Source organism: Eleutherodactylus coqui, chromosome 1, assembly GCF_035609145.1.
Source record: "Eleutherodactylus coqui strain aEleCoq1 chromosome 1, aEleCoq1.hap1, whole genome shotgun sequence".
Taxonomy (NCBI): domain Eukaryota; kingdom Metazoa; phylum Chordata; class Amphibia; order Anura; family Eleutherodactylidae; genus Eleutherodactylus; species Eleutherodactylus coqui.
In genome coordinates this window covers 192,848,197-192,871,307 of record NC_089837.1, presented here as the reverse complement: position 1 = coordinate 192,871,307, position 23,111 = coordinate 192,848,197, and the positions used below count along the sequence as shown (strand labels likewise).

Here is a 23,111-nt window from a genome sequence, read left to right as displayed (position 1 = left end):
ACCCATCTGAAGAAGCCCTTAAAGTGTAGTTGTGTTTTTTTTTGTCTGTGCAAATGTACACATGCACACAAACTAAATACATTAAAATGCACTTGTCGATTTTGCAAAAATGTGGCGCAAATACGGACACTCATATGAATCTGCCCTTAGGGCTCTTTCAAATGGGCGTATTTGTGCATTTCTCATTGTTCTATCATTCTTCTCTATCGATCTGCACATTTACGCACCAACGGTCCACATAGAAATCTTTGGGAGGTACGCAAAAACGTGCGCAATGCAGTTGATTGTAGTAAAATGTGGCAAAAAAAAGCATGCAGTTTTGCAAATGCACTTTTTGGTGCGGTTCTTACTGCAACCGAACTGCCCGTGTGAATGGAGCCTTATAGTACAAATGCATTGCTCTTAGTACTGATGAAAAGTACCTTAGTGTGGTTCAGGCCAAAGGGAGAATAGTCACTGAGCCAACTCAACCTTCGGCCATCTATTATGTAAAGAAGGTCTCTCCAGCAGCCGGCAGGTATCACATGTAGCAGCAGTATCTTGAAACAGAAGTTCATGCAGAATAGCCAGAAGCACACACTGACTTATTATGTACGGTATGGAGTCCTGAGGCTGTACTATATGTGCAGCAGAATGATTGAACAGAAGAAGAAGAACTATCATTTAGTATGCAGTGTAAAATCTCAGCGCAGGTTACCACACCCTGATATTGGTGCAGCAGCACCGCCGCCACAATGTGATTGCGAAATATCCAGAACTCTGTAAAAGTTTACAGCGTGAAGTTAAAGTGAGAGCAAGAGGCAGCTGCAGGCAGAGGCAGGCGCTGCTATCTGGCTGCCAGTGACTCAGCACTTCCCTCCTCCTGTCCCCTAGTGTCACACAGGACCTGTCAGCTGATCCTCACAGCTCTGCCTGCACTCACAGGGGACAAACACACCTAACATTGTAACACCTGACCAGTCCGCAGCCAGATCAGCTCCATCTGTCACTAATCCTGCCAGCACCAGCTATGGAGAAACAAGAGGAAGACCAGGATGCCAGGCTGTCCTTCCAGTACACAAGGAAGAGGGGCTATGACATAACACGTGACCCACATCTCAACAAGGTACTAAGGGCCACAAAACTGTATGTATAAGGCGCCGCTTCCTCTAAACCGTGAGATCTGGAAATGATAAAAATTCCAAACTGTGCAGAGAACTACATCTGCTATTAGACTTGTTGACTACATTAAAATGTTCAGCTAATAACTCTTTTCTTTCTATTTGCACAGTTTAGATTCAGTTCACACTAATGTTTTGCGTCCTGCGCAATTTCCTTTTTTCTGTTTGGTCATTAGTAACAGAAAAACGGAAATAAGGGATTCTGTTTTTTCCTCCCATCTATTTCAATTAGTTTCTGTTTTTACATTTGTTTTTAGTTTGCTTCTGTTTACTTAGGTTTTTGTTTTTTTTGGACTGACAATTAGGGTGAATGCAGAACGCTGGGTCGGATCCCACTGTGAGGATTCTCGCAGCGGGATGTGATCCATGCCCCTGCAGTGACCAGCAGCTCACCTTCTCTGGCATCTTCTCTTTGCTCTGCGATGTGCCGGCCAGCGCACAGCCGCACATGTGCAGAGCAGAGCCAGCGCGTCAGCGGTGACATTTCTGTGCAGGCCTCTGCCGCGATTTGTTTACTGCGTGAGTTTTCAGGCGGTCAAATCGCGTCTGTCTGCATAGGATTGCATAAACCAATGCAATCCTATGGCAGCCTGTACGTGCGGAAATTCTGTGGGAAATCTCGGCACAAAATTTCCTCCCGTATGCATTCACCCATAGTGCTGCAGACTCCTTAGAATAGGCCATCAGTAGTAAACGTCCCATTGATTGATCAGAATTCCCCCACGTTATTACTATGTGCAAGAAAAGATAGGGGAGGGCCTCTCTTCCGCCTTTTTTTTTTCAAACTTGCACACAGTAATGTAGAGTTGGAATAGTCCAAAAAAACAAAAACAAACCCCGATTCATGCACTAATACGCTCCGTAGCGAGAGTATATTAGCACATGCACAATTGTGTTTTTGCCCTAACACTGTTCCATCAAAGGGTCGTTTAATTGCATTTACCTGCTTTAACACTGTTGCATTGGTATTAGGCCTCATGCACACAGCATAGCCGTATGCTCCAACGCTATAAGAAGGTGGGTTACACATTCCCTGAGGCCCTCTACTACAAAGGTAGAGGCATTTTACGTGCTTCTGTATAAGATCTGGGGTAGTGGGAAGTACATTATTGTCCTATAGATTTTTATGAGTGACGTATTATTAGAGCGGACTTGGCTAGTGCTAAGCGCCTGAATTCAAAAACACTTGCCCGTCTTGTTTCTCACATAAAGAAATATATGTGTATTTTCCACACAGCAAGCAATGAAAAAAATATTTACAATCTCTCGCCACTGCAGTTTTGTCAGTCATGTGTGGGTTCTATTATTTAATATCATGGGTAAAATAAATAAGCAGATAGTGATAATTTGCAACGTATTTGGCTTTGCTGATAATCTGCTGATGCAGTTACAAAAAAAAATATTTGCTGCGTTGCTTTTATTTATTTTCCCTCCTGTCTATACATAAGGGCGGCTTCACGAGACTGTTTGCACAGTGCAGCGTATTTGCGCATGAACGAGGTAGATTTGCGCCCATGTCTGCTCATAGTGCGATACTTTTTGCACACGCAAGGCCAGTTCACACTCGCATCAGACACACCCTTTCCGTGGAATAAAAGGCAACTTAGCCTAATGAGGTCTGGATATGTTCTTTCCCTGCATTGTGCGCAGTGTTTCACGCTTCCCCTAGCATATTTGGACACCTGTAATAGACTTTCATGGGACCTTTGTTGCGCAAAATAGAGCAGGACTGACTTTTTTCCACATGTGCAAAATGTGCTCATGAGAACAAACCCATTGAAATCAATGGCTTCTATTCTCTGTGTTTTGTACATACAGATTTTGCGAGCACAAATACCAGCTCAAACACTGTCATGTGACGAAGCCGTAAGGGCGGATTCAGACGAATGTGTTTTGTCCCCTTATAACGGGGCTAAATGAAACCACTGATTTCAATAGGATTTCAGTGGTTTTGTTTTCACTATCGGGATTCCCACCCATTAACCCCTTTGGTGACATGCCCGGAAAATCTCCTAAAAATCAGTGTTAAAATGTGCTGAAGACTACCTAAACCTGCCACTGAAGGGGTTAATAGTACGGCCCAGAAAAGATAGGATTTGCCCTATCTTTCCCGCACATAGCAAATACCACGTGTGGGAAAGATCGGGCGGCACCTACCTTCCCGTGGTTACTTTTAAACGCCTGCTCTCTGGTGAAGAGTTTGAAAAGCCGGCGAAGGGGAAGGGATTCCCATGGTTCAGGCGCAGCTGCGCCTACAGCAAGTGTTGGGGCTGAGGGGAGGCGTGAGCTTATGCAGTTCCGGGATAGCACTCAGCATCGGTTGTCATGTCCTGTGAGTGTGTGTTTAAGTTTAAAGAAGATCATATGCAATCTAATAGTGGCTGCAGTTTTAGGAGTGGGGCCCTAAACATGTGCTGGGGGCCTAGCCTAGTGCCTCATGCTTCCCTGCCCAACCAGCTTAGCCTAACCCTGGGCGCAAAGAATGTTTTATGGAGCAATGTGCACCAGAAAACTGTCAAATTTTCTATAGTAGAAACTATAAATCATAATTCCCTATTGACCTGGAGCTAATATTTGGAAGTGGCATCCTTTACAGAAAAACATGGCAAAAAATAAAACTGCAAAAAGAAGGCATTTAAAAAAAAGACCGCCTGATGTACATTACTAACAACATTATTAATGTAAAATGTACAGGTCACCAGGATAAAAGAGAGATTGCTTTTTTGGACATCAAGCTGCAGGGTGGTCGGGAAAGGGTTTTCACATCTCCATATAGCAAGCAGTTACCTGGGAGTACTATTCTGCACGCTAGCGGTTCACACCCAAAGCACACAATTAAAGGCCTTTTTATATGAGACGATTCGTTCAGAGTTGTTCAAATCACTGCGCTCCCATGGGAGTTTGAACGATAGTCGTCCAGCATAAATGCATGTAGAAACCTGAATGACGAGGCATCCAGTGTAAACAGCAGCCATTCAGTTCTTCTTACAGTGAATGGAGACGGGCGCGGGGAAAACACTCCTTGGCCGCCTCCCCCTTCAATGCCGACTGCACTCTGAGCGTTACGTCCTCCTGTGTAATAGCACAAGAGTGAGCATCACTGTGATGCACTGTCAGACATCGTTTGCCCGACAGTTCGTCCCGTTTAATGGGGTTAAGTCTATACTGGTAGGGGAAATGGTTAGAATTAAATGGGCCTGCATGACACTTTTTGAGTACAGAAAGTTGTACAAAAAAAGGTTACGGAAAAGGGGTATCACAAATGGTCGCTTGATTGTGCCTCAGAATTAGGGCGCCCACCCACTGGCGTTTTTTTTCCCTGCGAAATTCGCAGCATTTTTTTCTCTGTAGGGGTCTATGGGACTTGTAATGTTAAAATCGCGATCGCGCAAAATCGCGATTTCGCGGTAAATTGCGATTTTGCGCGATCGCGATTTTAACATTACAAGTCCCATAGACCCCTGCAGAGAAAAAAATGCTGCGAATTTCGCAGGGAAAAAAAATGCCAGTGGGTGGGCGCCCTTAGTCGCGGCAAAGGATAAATGTGATTTGTTGAAGGCAAATAAAGAAGCTGGAACAATACCTCTGTAGCATTCCTGCAAGTCAATGTTAAACTCTAGATACAAGCCTTATAACAATGACTGGGAATTGAAAACCAAGCGAGAATCCATCCACAGGCTGGTATTTTGGGGATTTGCCCCTCCCCCCATGATGTGGGTCGGGAAGGCCCTTAAGGAGAGCAGCTAGAAGATGATTGAGGAGACTTATAAGGTAAAAACACTGAACATAAGGAGTAAGAATATAATAGAAGGTGATGCAACTGAATGCCAACTATATGCTGCTTATGATGGATCAATCTTTGTTTTTATTTTTGGTTCTGGTACTGTATCTGTACAGTAACCTCAGCTCTTGTACCGTAACTATAAAATAAGTTTGGTTCTGGTATCCTAGCTATGTAGTAAATTTGGTTTTGATATACATTGTTGGGACTCTACCTTGCTGTGGTATTTCATGCCCCCCAAGCCCTATATATAACCTTAGTTGTTGAGTTTTTACAATGTACTCCCTACTTGTGCAAGACTGAACAAAACACTACAATCCAGAATCTACAGAAGTGTATCCGCAGCACGACAGCTGACAGGAAGGCATGTGCACTGGGAGTGCGTGCATGTGAGAGGAAGATGCTGGATCACCCTGAGCTCTATAATCTCTGTTTACACAGCACAATTTATAACAAGTGTGCATACATACCAGATGCTCATGGTCATCACGTGGTGCTCCTACAATACAGTTACAATATCCTAAATGCAGATACAAGCAGGGAGGAGACAGCAGGAGCAGCTAACTTCTCCAGCCCCATGCCGCAGGGATGTATGGATTCTGGCTTGGCTTTCAATTCCCAGTCATTGTTCCAAGGCTTGTATAAAGAGTCTAACATGGACTTACAGGAATGATGCCTTCCAATAGGTGGCGCTGAAGAGGTATTGTTCCATCTCCCTTATTTGCATATTACCCAGAGGAGCATGAATGGCCTTATAAGTCTCCTCACTCACTCACCATCTTGGGGCTATTCCTAAGAAGGAAAGATAGTGTTCCTGACCCACAGGAAAGTAGGTACTGTCCTGCCAGGCGCTTACACCTAATCTGTGGTACAAGTGGTGCTGATGGCCATCATTCTGAGTGTTGCTATCACCATAAACAATCAGATGTTAGTTAATAACTCACATAAACTTAAGGTACCTTTACACTGGGCGATTATGGCCTGAATAATCACTGGAAACAGCAAGTTCAGGCGATAGTCATCCACATAAAAGCTGCTGCTGACAGGGCACTGAATGACAAATTGTTCATTTGTCGGAGTCGCTCACCTAAAAAGCAAGTGACTGTCGGCCTGCATAAACAGTAGATGCTCAATTTTTGAGCAACTGCCTATTTACCATGAATGGAGGCTAGCGGCAGAAAGAGATTTTTGAGGGAAGCCATTCTACCCTCATTCACAGAAAGATTATCACTCCTGTGTAAAAGCACAAAAGCAGTCACTGGAATGGTGCCCGACAGTCATTCCGGGTAAAGGGACCTTTACCATTTGTGGTCAAGAATGTACTATGCACATAGATAACATGTCTTATCTGCTAGCATTGATCTTATTGATGCTGATTACACCTCCTTTCTATCCTAATCTAAAGTTCATTGGGCACACTAATGAGCAATTGTTGCTTAAGATACTAGCTTATTATTGAAGATTAAAGACACTTGGCAATGTTGGATCTGAACACAGTCCATATGCCATGGTAAGCACATTGGACCTATGTTGTAAAATACTGCAGCTGCAAAAAGTATAATGAAAACGCCATTTTAACCTAACTTAGGGCTCACGTACATGGGCAGCTTACAGCAACGCACAAAAGCCAAGTTGTATATGGCCAAAATACACCACCCTTAGCAGTATTTGGTGTTATTTGGAAGCATCATATGTAAGGGGGGTACTGTTTTATCGTTTATGTGAAGTGTTTACTGTGTAATAGAACTGTGGCTTTAAGAGGGTGGGAACAAGGAGCAGATTTCTGAGCAGGAAGAAGAGACAAGAAGTAGTTGAGAGTGGTACTTGGTGCAGGACAGAGGTTGGAGCAGGAGTCTCTCCTGTGTACTGCAGTGTCATAGATACAGTACTAATGACGGTTCCCTGTGGAAGAAAGAGATATAGCCATTGAGAAGCTTGCAGAGAGGACAGCAAAGCTGTGGATAGAGGAAGAAGGGAGTCTCTCCTGGTTTGTTCTACATGTCTATGCATATTGTCCACTGGGCAGTTAACCTCATAGTATGTAAGAACGAAAAAAGACATATGAGTGCTTGTGCAATATGTCTCCACTGGAAGTATGGGTGGAGACATGGGTTGGCCGGCCTGAGTTAGAGGGTACGCCTAGGTGATGGGCACAACTGTGGATTGGCTGCTGCACACACACCTCCCCAGAAACACATGTACCGCCCATCTCCCCGCCGGAGTGCCATGTCAGCTCCCGTCCCTCCACCGCTGCAGCAGCCAGTCCTGCTGTCACTCTCCTCACTGGCCTCTGCTCCCACCCACTGCTGGCACTGCCACCGCCGTCGCCACCAACCCTGCTCTCACCGTCCATGGCACTGGTGGCAAACCCCGCTCTCACCATCCATGTCCTCCCACCACCACAGCAGCAGCCGGCCCCACTGTCACTGTCATCGCTGGGCTCCATGCTGCTGTGTGCAGGAGCCGCTGCCGAGACACGGACACACTGACAGGGGAGGATGGAGCATGGAGCCACTGCCAAGACATGGAGACACTGACAGAGGAGGACGGCCAATACCTGACATGTGCACTGTGCTTTCTGTGGGGAGCATGGACACCCACAGCCCATGTGTATCATAGTGCGGGTATTACTCCAGCAGTGGCAGCAGCCAATCCACATCTGGGGACATGACTTGTCGCTAAGCCCAGCCAACATATGTCTCCACCCATAGTACCGGTGGAGACATATTGCACCAGTACCAGACATATGTCCCTTCAGTTAATCGTATTACCCCCCAATGTTGATCCAAAGGAAGGCAAGAAAAAACCCCAATGCGGTAGAAGCCAATTTTCCTCATTTAAGGGACAAAAAATTCTTTCCTGACTCCAGACTGAGAATCGTGATAATCCCTGGATCAACAACCCTTTTGAAGTTAGTAATAATTAAAACATACAATATTGTCTCTCTCAAGAAAGACGCCCAGGCCCCTCTTAGACTATTTTATCGAGTTTGTCATCACCACATCCTCAGGTAGAGAGTTTCACAGTCTCACTACTCTTACAGTAAAGAACCCCCTTCTATGTCTGTGTAGAAAACTTTCCTCTAGACGTTGAGGGCGCCCCCTTGTTACTGTCACAGTCCTGGGTATGAATAGATAATGGGAGAGATTTCTGTATTGTCCCCTGATATATTTATACATAGTTATTAGGTCCCCCTTCCCCCCAGCCATCTTTTTTCTAAATATTCTCAAGATAGATTCAGAAATCAGAATCTATGCAAAAGTCTACAGTATTCTCCCACAGAAGCAATGTGTTTTGGGGAGAATATATTCATAAGTACTGGTTCAGCAGGGGCCTATAGCTCCTTAATGCACTTGTCTGCATGAGACTTTAAGGCACTTTTACATAGGATGATTATCGCCCAAATATTCAGTGTAAACAGCAATTTTCGGTAATAGTCGGTCCATGGACACACAGCCACCAACAGGGCAGTGTGCAAGAAATTGCTCACTTGTCAAAGTTGCTTGTTTTTTAGCTCACCTATTGGCCCATGTAAACAGTTTATTGAATGTAGGCCGGTGGCTGGAAGAGATCTTTGGCATACTCCACCCTCCATTCATTTAAGCAACTACTGCTCCTGTATGAAAGCACAGGAGTGATAGTTTTTGGGACAGTGCTTACGTGCCTGACAGTTGTACCATGTAAAGGTACCTTTAGAAGTTTATTGGTATAGTTTTCTTTTCAGCTTCCATAATATTTGAAAAAAATAACAATTTTAACATAGGCAATATCTTTTTAAGAAAGGTAAACTGTATAGTTGAACAATGATCACATAGAGATCTTTCACACAGCGGAATATTCTGCAACAGTGTTGCAGAATATGATGTCCTTCAGGCTGGCTGTCCATGGGCGAGGTGTCATTGTGAGATCTGCGGCGATAAATTGCACGCGGAGCTCGCATGACGCGCTTTCCATAGGAGAACTATGGAAAGCGCAGCCTACTGCACAAGAGTGGAGAATCATAACGATTTTCCGCGATTTGCTGCGATTCCCCACGGTGAGCCTTGTAGTGCTCCCCCCTCCTCCCCCGCAGCGGAATATCACTACCGATATTCCATCCCAGCCGTGGACAGGCGGTCTTAATTGGGGAATATGACCTCCCTGAATTCTGTACTGCTAACTGTAGATTTTGATGCAGAATTGCTGGTAGGATTCTGCTATTTTCAGTTCCACACCACAATCACCACATTGGCAGATTTTGGTGCTGAATATTCAGCTGGAGGGCATATTCTATAGCGTTGTTGTGGAATATTCTCTCCTGTATGAAAAGGCACTTACAAATGCCGCCCCTATCATATTTAATATCAGTAAAAATTGATTAAGTTGAGCAGCATCTGCATATCCTTATCTTGCTATGGCTGCACTTGAAGTATCAGTATTACCAAATTAGCCTATGTTTGTTGTGCTGCGCGCAAATCAATAGAATGGTCAGATAACGACTGCTGAGCAAACAAAAATGTGTTATGTGTCCTTCTGATTGTTGAACTCAGCTTCTAGATAGATACAGATTTTTATAGCTTACTAGCTGATTCCCCGAGAAAACATTGCTAATATGAATGAACCCATTCAAAAGAATGGGTTTATTATTTGTGTGAGATTTGTGTGTTTCGCAGAGCACAAATCTCGCACGATTTTCTCACCAGTGTGCACACAAACAATTATGCGGTAATCAAAGAAAGTGTCTCCAAAATTTGGTGCATAGCCAAATCACTGTACTATCAGGACTACAGTGTGAATCATTAATTGAAGAACTGTTTTGAATCAGTTCAGATTACTTAACTCCTTAGTGACCTAGCCTGTTTGTGCCTTAGTGATGGAGCCAAATTTTGGAAATCTGATGTGTCACTTTAAAGGTTTTGCATATCAAAGTGATTCTGGCATTGTTTTTTCGCTACATATTGTACTTTATTTAGGTAGTAAAATAGACAGATAGAATTTGTGTATATTTATAAAAGCGCCAAAATAGGGTAAATTTAAAAAAAAAATTATTTTTTTACATTTTCAATTGCAATGTCTCAAATGTCTCAATGTGCAAGCATACTGTACAAATTTTAAATAAGATATATATTTCCACCTGTTTACTTTATTCTAGACGCACATTTGAAAAACATTCGCTTTTTTTAACCATTTAGTAGACATACAAATTTACATTAATTATTAACATTTTGAGGAACACTTTGTTTTCCTACACCAAGCCAAGATTGCAAAGGCTCATAGGTGTCAGGGTGATAGATACCTTCCACAAATAACCCCATTTTAAAAACTACACATTTTAATGTATTCATTGAGGGGGGTCATGAGTATTTTGACTTTGCAGTTTTTTTCCAGGAATTAATACAATTTAGAGGAGAAAAAAATTAAATTTCATATTTTTGCAAATATGTCATTTTAAAGACAGCTATTTTTTTTCCTATAATACACATGAAAATGAGGATTTGCACCCAAAAATGGATACCCTTGTTTGTTCAGAAACATACCCATTGTGGCCCTAATCTTCTGTCTGTATGCACAACGTGGCCATCAAACTGAAAGGAGCAGCCAGTGACTTTCAGAACACACATTTTGCTTGAAGGTGTTTTAGGCTCCATTGCCCACTTGTAGAGCCCTTGAGCGGCCAAAACGACAGAGAACCTCCACAAATGACCCCATTTTGAAAACTAGACTCCTTACTGAATTAATCTAGGAGTGTACAGCGTATTTTGAACCCACAGTTTTTTAAATCTAAGCAAACAAGAAGGAAAAAAAATTACGATTTTCATTTTTTTGGCAATTGTGTAATTTTAAAAACAGTTTCTTTTGTACAGTACACATATGAATGAAGACTTTTATTCAAAAATGGATCCCCCCATTTGTCCCGTGTTCAGAAACATACCAATTGTGGCCCTAGTTTTATGTCTGTATGCACAATCGGGCCCAAACCGAAAGGGGCATCAAACTTCAACTGTCTGTTAACTTTTACGTGATCACCATTATCCATCAGATAACGGCGATCACGTGACTGGGGACTGCTCATGGATATCCCCATAGTGCAGACAGAGAGAGGGGGCAGGGCTACAGAGGATCCCTGAGGAATATCCCCATAGCGCAGAGAGAGGGGGCAGGGCTGGAGATAAAGGGCGGGACTAGAGGGCTTCTCCGAGGGATTCCCCCATGGCAAGTTGAGAGGGGCAGAACTCGAGGGGCGGAGCTAGAAGGCAGATTCCTCTAGCCCTCCTCTCTGGGAACCCCGCTCGCTCTCTCTCACTGCTATGGGAAAATCCCTCAGGGAACCTGATGCTGGGGAGAGAGGTGGAGGGAGTCCCATACTGCCCCCCGCTACTGGGGAATTGCCCAGCAGTAGGGTTGGAGGAATTTCCTGCTGCTTACAGCGGGGCATTTAAAACTTTCTGCCCAGTAGCACATTTTAAATGTCCAGCTGTAAACTCCTGTTAGTCCCTGCGGGAATTAAGGGAACTCCTGGAGAGATGAATTGAATACTCTAGGCTTCTCCTCATCCCTGCGGGGACTAACAGGAGTTTCCAGCAGGACATTTAAAATGTACTTCTGGGTGAAGCGGCGCTGCTGCTGTTTGCAGAAATCCTACTATTGATTTGTCATATTTTTTTCCTGTGCAGGTGTTTCCATAGACTCCTGCTCCCTTAAGAGTCTATGGAAACTTCTGTGCAGCATGCACCAAACATAGGTCAGGTCTAGAGATGAGTGAGCATACTCGGCCACGCCCCTTTTTCTCCCAAGTACCGCGATTTTCGAGTACTTCCGTACTCGGGCGAAAAGATTCGGGGGGTGCCGTGGGTGAGTGGGGGGTTGCAGCGGGGAGTGGGGGTGAGAGGGAGAGAGAGAGGGCTCCCCCCTAATCCCCGCTGCTACTCCCCCACGCCGCCATGCCTCCCCCCCGGCGCCCCCCGAATCTTTTCACCCGAGTACTGAAGTACTCGAAAATCGCGGTACTCGATCGAGTAATTACTCGAAACGAGTACGTTCGCTCATCTATAGTCAGGTCCTATCTTTTCAAGCAGCATGGACCTTAGATGTGGGCATTGTAGCCACACATGTCCTATGTTTTAAAGGTACAAGTTTTTTGCACGTCTAAAATTCCTTCATGTGAGCATTTCTATAGGAAACTATTGGTTCTAATATATGCATTACTGGATGAAAAGAATGCCAGTGTGAATGAGGCCTAACAGGCAATTACACCAATCCCCTCCCTTTTCAGGTCTTTTAACATTTTCAATCCCTAAAATAAAAAGCTAGATAAATTGCTGTCATGGAAAAATGATATTCCAATACACTGGCACTCGTTGGATGTAACGGGTGCAACTGATATCAGGTGCTGCCTGTCCAAACACCAAATATAACTAACAAAATTAATAGAAGAAGATATCTGCACTCCCCCTAGATACACAAACAAGCTGTGTATATAACCACAAGTTGTTAGCCACTACTTGGGATTCTTCTTCCTAAGGTATAATGCCGGTCCCTTTCCTCCTTGTATAGGGTCCCAGGGGATAATGTTTCTCTTTGTGGAGAGCACCACATAAGAGAACATCACAAGGGGCAGGGAGTCCTGTAGAGGCCATGCAATGCTTCCTGGAAAAAGCCATGCAAATGAGCGATGGAACACCATCCTCTTCTCCTCATAGGCTAAACTGACAGCTGACAGGTCCTCCACTGTGGCCTCAGTACATGCTGGTATTCATATAACACAAGTTTTACAGTTCTAGTAATTGCAGTTCCCCCCACAAAATAAGATACATTATGAGAAGCTGTATCCACTTAAATACCAATTAACCCGTGTGTTTTTAACTATAAAAATAATCGTTTCATTATTAGTGTAATTTTATAGTTTTATGCATGATATAAATGTAGCTGCTGTTGTCATGTCTCATTGGTGGTTATGTATCCTGTGTTCATCTACCTATTCAGGACTGGGTAGCTATTATTTTTAAGTGCTCCTGGCTCCATTTCAGCTGTAGCTGGGACTAAGAACATGTAGTTTGAATCAAGTAAGTGCTATCATTGTCTTGCCAAAAGAGCCTTTTAAAAACTGAACAAATGAAGAGTGATTTTAAGATACAGTGCTGGATGTAACACTGAGGTTTCTGAATCATAACTAATTCATAAAGAACTTGAAGAATAGGTGTGCTCCTCTACTGGCTTAAGGGTCTCCCTCTGGGTAGAAATAGAAGCATCTCTTCTAGCCCCAATTGACCTCCAGGCCATTTTTGGGGATAAAAAAGTAAAGAGTACAGCCATTCAATATCTATCACCCCTAACTTATCATCTTTTCCTGACCTGCAGGAGAAGCAAATTCATGTTTTCACAAATGTCAAAACTTCCCCCTCTACTACTACATATCCCTAATCAAGCCTTTACATTAAGGTCCCCAAAAATAGCTTCCTCTGATGGTGAAATACAGGCCTAACTTTAATTTATAACTCATAGATAAACACTCCATCCCAGAACATTTATGGTTAGAAAAGTTGCAAACATATAGTTTCCTTCAATCTTTAATAAATACCAACACCTCCACAGCAAAACCAACTGCCTTCGAGAGATTATGCATGTGGACCCCCCTTCAGCCAGGTGTGATATCCCTTCTACGCCAATATGAACCAACCAGCTCCCATTCATGCTATGCTGGGAATCAGATCTAAATATCTCCCTCTCCTTATCTTGATGGCTACACTACTGTACTTTCTATCAAAAGGCAGCCATAGGTAACTCTCACTGAAGCGTCATTAAAAATATTGCGTAGAGCATAATTAGTCCCCTCAACAATCCACAAATATTTCCCAAGTCCCTAACCAAATTATTTTAGAGGTTGTAAACTCTTTGGGATCGACCTTTCATACCTGGTGGACATGCCCAGTAGTCACATCACTGAGATACTGTAATGCTGAGACCCAAGAATCATGGCTAGAAAATTTGTATTAGGCAACTCGTTTCAGCATAGAAACAATGCCTTCCTTGGGCCACTTTACCAAAAGAGGCTAAAAAGGATTTTGCCAGAAGACAATCTTGAGAGAGGAGAGCAAATGTCAAAATTTGGCCATCAAGGGTTAATTTAGTATTACATAGTGGTTATTCAGATGAATGCCTATGCATGTATTAAAAGAACAACTTAAACCTATCAAAATGAGAGTCCTTCCTACAGACCGGTTCTTCATTGTGTCTCATAAAAGGGGTTCCAATTGACCTAAGATGTCTTTATGACGTATTAGAGCATATAGAGAGGTATTGTCTTCATAAGATGACGTGCAAAGAGGTGATTAATAGAGATGAGCGAGCACCAAAATGCTCGGGTGCTCGTTGCTTGAGTCGAACTTTTCGTAATGCTCGAGAGCTCGTTTCGAGTAACGAACCCCATTAAAGTCAATGGGGGACTCAAGCATTTTTCTTGAAAACATCAGAAAGTCATGGAAACACCACAGAAACGGATAGGGAACGGCAGGGGCAGCATGCATGGGTGCATCTGAGGCTCCCAGGTCCCACTATTAAGCCAAATTGGGAGCAAGAGCCTGGTGGTCACCCCCCTAACTATTTACTTGGGACACACCATAAGCAGCACTGTACACGTGCTGGCAACCAAGGACAATCACCGCCTGCGGGTGACACCACTGCCTCTTCTCCTGGGTTACATGCTGGCATTGCTGTCCAACCCCCCGCACGAGCCTGCGTCCACAGCGCACACTAAAATTATCCCTGCGCAGCGTTCAGCTGCCCTCATGCTACACGCTCGCTTGATAGCCACACCGCCCTCTATTATAAGTGCATCTGCGATGATGAGGAACCGGAGACACACACTGCAGAGGGTTGGCAGGGCCAGGCAGCGACCCTCTTTGAAAATGTGGACGATAACCCACAATGCTGATGGGAATTGATGATAAATTGCCGTCCGATCATCATTCCAATCCCGTGCCACCTCCGTCACAAAATTGTCAGGAGACGCAAGCGTGGGCATAAAGGGGACTTAGGTGCCAGCACTTCTACACATCTCCACAATGCAGCAGCGCATACTAACACCAAAGATTCGTTTGAAGCAGGAGGTGTCACAAAAGTAGCCACCACAGGTATACAGTGACCCTGTGAAAGTCTCATGAAATCCGTTTTGCTTCCTGTGAACGTTCCAATCCAGTATCTCGGATAACTGTGGTAATTTGTAGCACAAGAGATAATACATGCTGACCAACGCTGCTCCGCAGACCCCAAGCAGGAGGAGGAGGTGGCATAAGAAGCCCGAGAAACCGTGACTGAGGTAGGACCCGCAATACTCTTTGTGGGAAGCACGTGAGCGGGCCCAGGGTCAGGCTCGGTTCCAGCCTCCAACTGGTTGACCCAATGTGTCGTGAGTTACATAGCTATGGGAAATCCATGTGTCCCCACACAATTCATTAAGTGTATGTGCCAGATAGCTGAAAAATGCAATGAGAAAGCCGTCTGCACTCTGCACCCTACCCAAGTCATTCAGTGTATTTGTGCCAGATAGCTAAAACACCGCAATGGGAAATCTTTGTGCACCCACAGCATAGGCAAGCCCCTGCAACCCAGGGACAGTATGAAATATGAAAAAATCAGAGTGCCCACACATGGCAGAGTTTCACCCCGCCAAGGACCTCGGCCTCTGCCCACACCCTCAGCAATCGTGGGCCTAAAGTGGACTTGGATGCTAGTACTGCTGTGAACATCTCATTAAATCAGTTACGGCTGCTTTCGTTGCTCCAAAGACTCGATGAACCACCAAGAAGTTCCATAGGCCAAACCCGGCGCAGTTACATCCCCCCAAGGATCTCGGCCTCTGCCCACACCCTCAGCAATCGTGGGCATAAAGCGGACTTGGATGCCAGTACAGCTGTGAACGTCTCATTAATTCAGTTACGCTTCTTTTAATTGGTCAAAACTAGTGTCTCCGATAACTGTGGTAACACAAGAGCTAATACATGTCAACCAACGCTGATCCCCAGACCCCAAGCAGGAGGAGGAGGTGGCATAAGAAGCCCAAGAAACCGTGACTGCGGTAGGACCTGCAATACTCTGTGTGGGAAACACGTGAGCTGTCCCAGGGTCAGGCTTGGTCCCAGCCTCCACCTGGTTGACCCAATGTGCCGTGAGTTACATAGCTATGGGAAATCCATGTGTCCCCACACAGTTCATTCGGTGTATATGTGAGATAGCTGAACAATGCAATAGGAAACCTTTGTGCACCCACAGCATAGGCGAGACCATGAAACCCAAAGACAATATTACACATGAAGAAAAGAGAGTGCCTAAACATGGCAGAGTTTCACCCCGCCCTCGGCCTAAGTCCACACGTCTGCCCAAGTCATTCTGTGTATTTGTGCCAGACAGCTGAACACCGTTATGGGAAACCTTTGTGCACTCACAGTATAGGCGGACGCCTGAAACATTTCTGTAGCAAGAGTATAGGCGAACCCCTCAAACCTTTCAGTAGCAAGTGTATAGGCCCGTGATGGCGAACCTATGACACGCGTGTCAGTGCTGACACGCATGGCCATGTTCGTTGACACGCGGCCCGCTTGCGGCCGCATACAGAAATTATGCGGCCGCACGCGGAGAACCGGGATGTTTCATCCTCAGCTCCGGCACGGCCAGGTGCAGTAGCCGAGGATAAAACATTGCGGTGGGACGGGTAGACACTGTGCGCCGGAGGTCTGTAGGCCAAAACCACAGACCTCTGGCACAGAGCGTCTAGTAGTGCCAGGACTACCAGTTAGGCCGCTGACCTCACTTCTGGCCGGCGGCATTTTTAGCTGCGGGGTGCGCAGGGGAAGGGATCTGGAGGCCATCTTAGCCGCCACCTGCAGCAGCCACCAGCAGCAACGGGAGCCCCCAGCATCAACGGGAGCCACCAGCAGCAGCGGGAGCCAGCAGCAGCAGTGGGAGCCAGCAGCAACCATTACTGAGATAAGTGAGGGGAGGGCCTGTGCAGCAGCCATTTAAAAAAGCCCATTAGCGCCATTACTGAGAAGTGAGGGGAGCGCCTGTGTGGCAGCCATTTAAAAAAGCCCATTAGCGCCATTACTGAGAAGTGAGGGGAGCGCCTGTGTGACAGCCATTTAAAAAAGCCCATTACCAGCGCCATTACTGAGAAGTGAGGGGAGCGCCTTTGCAGCACCAGCGCCATTACTGAGATAAGTGAGGGGAAGGCCTGTGCAGTAGCCATTTAAAAAAGCACCATTAGCAGCGCCATTACTGAGAAGTGAGTAATCTTCTGCCATTGCGATCACTGTCTGATGGAGAACCCAAAAAATAAAAAAACAAGGTTAAGTAAAGGGAGTGGTAGTAGTAGCAGTAGCCGACCCTTTCAAGAGACGTGGACCGAGATGTATGGCATTATAGAAAAAAATAGAAATCATTTTGCATTCTATGTATTGAGACGGTATCAAAACCAACAAAAGAAATAGATTGACAGATGACGTTAGTAGTGCTTGCTTGGGCTTGAAGTGTGCAAAATACCAACCTTCAATTGAAGATTTAGCCGCTGAAATTCAGCAACAAAAAAGTCACTAATAGGCAGGTTAGTTAAAGAAATCCCCCTCCCCTCACTCATCACAGTTCATGGCACCCCACACAAGTTAAAGTTTAATATTGGACAGTTAAATATTATCAAGACCAACAAAAGAAACAGACTGACAGATGACGTTAGTAGTGCTTACTTGGGCTTGAAGTGTGCAAAATACCAACCTTCAATTGAAGATTTAATTTTAGCCACTGAAATTCAGCAACAAAAAAAGTCACTAATAGGCCCTCCCCTCACTTATCTCAGTTCACGGCATCCCACACAAGTTAAAGTTTAATATTGGACCGTTAATTAATTTCAAGACGAACAGAAGAAACCGACTGACGGATGAACAAAGAAGTCACTAAGCAGGTAAGTTAAAATAATTAGTTTTTGATTTATTCAATACAGTTATATGTTACAAGTATACATTTTTCTTATTTAAACTATTAATATCACAAATTTGGGGTTTTTTTTACGAAGTGAAACACCACCCGAGTTATGCTCAGTTTTTCGGCGAATTTTGACACACCAAGCCAAAAAGGTTGCCCATCAATGGTATAGGCGGACCCCTGAAACATTTCTGTAGCACGAGTATAGGCAACCCTTCAAACCTTTCAGTAGCAAGTGTATAGGTGGACCCCTGAAGTATTTCTGTAGCAAGAGTATAGGCGGACCCCTGAAACATTTCTGTAGCAAGAGTATAGGCGGACCCCTGAAACATTTCTGTAGCAAGAGTATAGGTGAACCCCTCAAACCTTCCAGTAGTAAGTATATAGGTGGACCCCTGAAACATTTCTGTAGCAAGAGTATAGGCGAACCCCTCAAACCTTCCTGTAGTAAGTGTATAAGCGGATCCCTGAAACATTTCTGTAGCAAGAGTATAGGCGGACCCCTCAAACCTTTCAGTAGCAAGTGTATAGGCGGACCTCTGAAACATTTCTGTAGCAAGAGTATAGGCGGACCCCTGTAACATTTCTGTAGCAAGAGTATAGGCGAACTCCTGAAACATTGGTGTACCAAGAGTATAGATGAACACCTGAAAAAATTTGGTTACCAAGAGTATAGGTGATAGCCGGAAAAATTAGTTTGACAACAGTATAGTCGAGGGCCTGAAAAATTGGTGTACCAAGAGTACAAGTGTACCCCTGAAAAATTGCTGAACCCCGAGGGCAGGTGAAACCCATAAATATGTTTTAAAGATACAGCTCATTGTTGCTTAATTTGTAACAGAGCCTGGAGGCAGCCCTCCGAAAAAATTGGTTTTAAGTTAAACTTTTAAAACTTTTAAGAGAGCCTTTTGGGCCGCAGAAAAATTGGCAGTTCAGCGTGATGACGTGCTGTTTTAGGAGGAGGAGTAATATCTGAGAGGGATAGCAAAGCTAATTCTCCCCTTCTTTGGGGTGATAGAGGATGCATTTTTCTCTTGTTGCAGTGCAAAGAATCTTTAGGATCCGCTGCTTTCCACCGGTGGAGAAGAGAAGTCTGGGGAAATCCAGCCTTTGTTTATCTTTATGTGTGGAAGCATGTCGGCGCTGTCAGTTGACAGGCGGGTATGCTTATTCGTGATGATCCCCCCCCCCCCCCCCCCCAGCTGCACTAAACACCCTCTCTGACAAGACACTAGCGGTAGAGCAGGCCAGCACCTCCAGGGCGTACAGCACAAGTTCGTGCCACGTTTCCAGCTAGGACACCCAATAGTTGTATGGAGCAGAGGCATCACGGAGGACAGTGGTATGATCAGCTATGTACTCCCTCACCATCTTTTTACAGTGCTCCCTCCGACTCAGTCTTGACTGGGAAGTGGTCACACAGTCTTGCTGGGGAGCCATAAAACTGGCAAAGGCCTTGTAAAGTGTTCCCCTGCCTGCACTGGACATGCTTCCTGATCCCCGCTCCTCCCCTGCTAGTTGGCCCCCTGAACTGCGTCTTCTACCGCTAGCGCTGTCAAATCGGAACTTTTGCATCATTTTTTCCACCAGGGCCCTGTGGTATTGCATCACTCTCATACCGCTTTCCTCTTCGGGAATGAGAGTGGAAAGGTTGTCCTTATACCATGAGTCGAGAAGGGTGTACACCCTAGTAATCCGTGTTGGCCAGAATGCATCTAATGCGTGGGTCACGGGAAAGGCAGCCTAACATGAAGTCAGCCATGTGTGCCAGAGTCCCAGTACGCAACACATTGGTGCTCTCACTAGGAGGATGCTCCTCCTTCTCTTCAGCCCAAATACGCTGAACAGATGAGAGGGAAGCAGCATGGGTAACCTCTGCAGTGTGGCCAGCAGTCTCTTCCCTCTCCTCCTCCTCCCCCTCCCCCTCCTCCTCCTCCAAAACGCATTGAGATATAGACGTGAGGGTGGTCTGACTATCAAGCGACATACTGTCATCCCCCGTCTCCTGTTCTAACCGCAAAGTGTTAGCCCTTATGCTTAGCAGCAAAGTTCTTAGCAGGCAAAGCAGCGGGATGGTAACACTAATGATGGCCGCATCGCTGCTGACCATTTGGGTAGACTCCTCAAAGTTTCCGAGGACCTGGGAGATGTCTGCCATCCATACCCACTCCTCTGTAAAGAACTGCGGAGGCTGACTACCACTCTGTCGCCCATGTTGCAGCTGGTATTCCACAATTGCTCTACACTGCTCGTAAAGCTTGGCCAACATGTGCTGCATAGAATTCCAGTGCGTGGGCATATCGCACAGCAGTCGGTGCTCTGGCAGCTGAAACCGACATGTCCTGAGGGTCTCAGCATCCGTGGTGGACTTGCGAAAATGTGCGCACACGCGGCGCACCTTGCCGAGCAGTTCAGACAAGTGGGGGTAGTTTTTTAGAAACCGCTGAACCACCAGATTTAAGACGTGGGCCAGGCATGGCACGTGTGTGAGGCTGCCAAGCTTCAGAGCTGCCACAAGGTTACGGCCGTTGTCACACATATCCATGCCCAGTTGGAGGCTCAGCAGCAAAACCCAGAGGTCAGTCTGCTCTGTCAGACCCTGTAACAGCTCGGGGGCCATGTGCCTCTTGACACCTAAGCTGATTAGTTTCAGCACGGCTTGCTGATGCTTACCGACTGCTGGTGACGTGCTCACACTTCTTAATTGAGAGGTGGAGGTGGCAGAGGAAGAGGAGGGGGGGGGGGTTGGAGGGAGTGGCATAATACGCCACAGAAACCAGCACCGAGGTAGGACCCGCTATTCTTGGTGTGGGTAGCATGTGAGCGGTCCCAGGCTCTGACTCAGTCCCATCCTCCACCAAGTTCACCCAAAGGCCGTCAAGGAGATATAGTGTCCCTGCCCGTCAGTACTTGTCCACGTGTCCGACGTTAAGTTGACCTTCGCAGTAACTGCATTGGTGAGGGCACGGTTTATATTGCGGGAGACGTGCTGGGGTAGGGCGGGGATGGAACACCGGGAAAAATAGTGGCGACTGGGGACCGAGTAGCCCGGGACCGCTGCCCCCATCATGTTTTTGAAAGCTTCCGTTTTCACAAGCCTGTACGGCAGCATCTACAGGCTGATTTATTTGGCAATGTGCACTTTTAAAGTTTGTGCACGCGGGTGGGTGGCAGCGTATTTACACTTTCGCTCCAATGCTTGTGTTAGTGAGAGCTCAAACCTGCACTGAGAGACATTGCTGGATGGAGTGGAGGACCGTGGAGGTGAGGGTGTGGGTGCAGGCCGGGAGGCGCTCGTGCCTGCGTCCTGGGATGGGGACTGGATCTGTGTGGCAGGTTGGGGCACAGGGAAAGAGGCAGTGGTGTGACCCGGAGGCAATGTGTGGCCTTCGTCCCACCTTGTGGGGTGCTTGGCCATCATATGCCTGCGCATGCTGGTGGCGGTGAGGCTGGTAGTGGCGGCTCCCTGGCTCATCTTGGTGTGGCACAGGTTGCACACCACTGTTCGTCGGTCGTCTGCGCTCTCACTAAAAAACATCCATACCTTTGAGCACCTCGGCCTCTGCACGGAGGCTTCCCGCGAGGGGGTGCTGTGGGAAACAGTTGGGGGATTATTTGCTCTGACCCTGCCTCTCCCCCTGGCCACCCCACTGCCTCTTCCAACCTGTCCTGCTGCTGCACTTGCTTCCCCCTCTGAAGCCCTGTCTTCAGTAGGCTTAGCAAGTCAGGTGGGGTCAGTTACCTCATCGTCCAGCAGCTCTTCCTCCGAATCCTCTGTGCGCTCCTCCCTCTGACTTTCTGCCCTTACAATGACCTCACTGAGAGACAACTCTGTCTCATCATCCTTATCCACAGAAAGCTGTTGAGACAGTTGCCGGAAGTCCCCAGCCTCATCACCCGGACTCTCTAAATGTTGGGCATCGGTCACAACAAACTCCTCAGGTGAGAGAGGAACCGTTTTTTCCCACTCATGGCAGGGACCCGAGAACAGTTCCTGGGAGTCTGCCTGCTCAGAATCTGTCATTTTCCTGGAGTGACGAGGCTGGGAGGAAGGAGGAGCAGCCAGAGGATTCAGAGGTGCAGTCCCTAAGCTGGGAGTAGTGGACTGCGTAGAAGACTGTAAGTTCGATACTTTGCTGCACGCCCAGGAAATATTAGAGTACTGTTTTGCGGTGAGACCTCTTTCTAATGCTCTGCACACATAATAAGGTATAGCTGAATTGCTCTGCATTGGCCCAGGAAACATTAGCATAGTGTTTAGCAATGAGAACTCTAACGAATGCACTGCACACAGAGAGCGGTATAGCTGAAATGCTCTGCAGGAGCCCAGGGAATATTAGCATACTGTTTAGCAATGAGAACTCTGCCTAATGCACTGCACACAGATGCTTTAAAAAAAAAAAAACAGTAATGCACACAATAAGGAGTAGCCCTAAAAAGGACTGTTGAGGTTCTTGAAGAGAGGATCCCTACTGTAACACTTTCCCTATATCAGCAGCAGCACTTTCCCTAACCTCTGCCAGCATGCGTCTGAGGCGAGCCATGGGCGGCACCAGCTTAAGTACTCGGCGGTCACCTGATCGGCCCAGCCACTCACTGCTGTTGACGGGCAGAGGGCTGGCATGCCACAGCAGGAAGTGGTAATGCCTTCCCCGCATATTTATTGGCTAAAAAATGGCGCTAAACATGCGCGGAAGGAAAATGAAGGTGACTCGAGTACCGTGTGTTGCTCGACTCGAGTACCGAGCATCTCGAATACCCTAATACTCGAACGAGCATCAAGCTCGGACGAGTGTGCTCGCTTATCTCTAGTGATTAAGGCCGGGTGAGATTCCACATGTGGGAGGCCCACAGCAGATCCTGTCTGTGAGCCTCCTACATGCGTATGTAGCTAAACTGCGGAGGCTTGCATGTGGTCATGCGCACAACAGTTTTCTTTTTGTTTGTTTATATTTTCCGTACCATTGCCTAGCGCGCAGATACTACTGCCTTGACCTGAGACTATTATAGTACAAAGTCTCCTGCCAAGTTCTGTTCAGGGGAGTTGGCCTGTGAAAGTAATAGATTGCAACCAATAGTATGAGACAGCCCTCAAGCTCTGTGCCTTTAAAAAACTTTGTAACTACCAAGCTTTGTGCCTATTGTTTCTGTAAACATTAAGCATTACACTTCCTGGGGAGTAAATTTAATTCAAGTTTACCGCTTTGTGTCCTCTTCCATAC

General features: G+C 46.1%; 1 protein-coding gene across 1 annotated transcript in view; it reads left to right on the top strand.

The window, feature by feature from the left end:
• Nucleotides 1–816: 816 nt before the first annotated feature.
• The window catches only part of ME1 (malic enzyme 1), a 283,827-nt gene continuing 261,532 nt past the window's right edge, over nucleotides 817–23,111 (top strand). Inside the window, exon 1 of the mRNA XM_066604990.1 lies at nucleotides 817–1,105. Coding sequence (XP_066461087.1) covers nucleotides 1,010–1,105 — 96 coding nt within the window. The 5' untranslated portion in view covers nucleotides 817–1,009. The remainder of the gene's footprint in view (nucleotides 1,106–23,111) is intronic.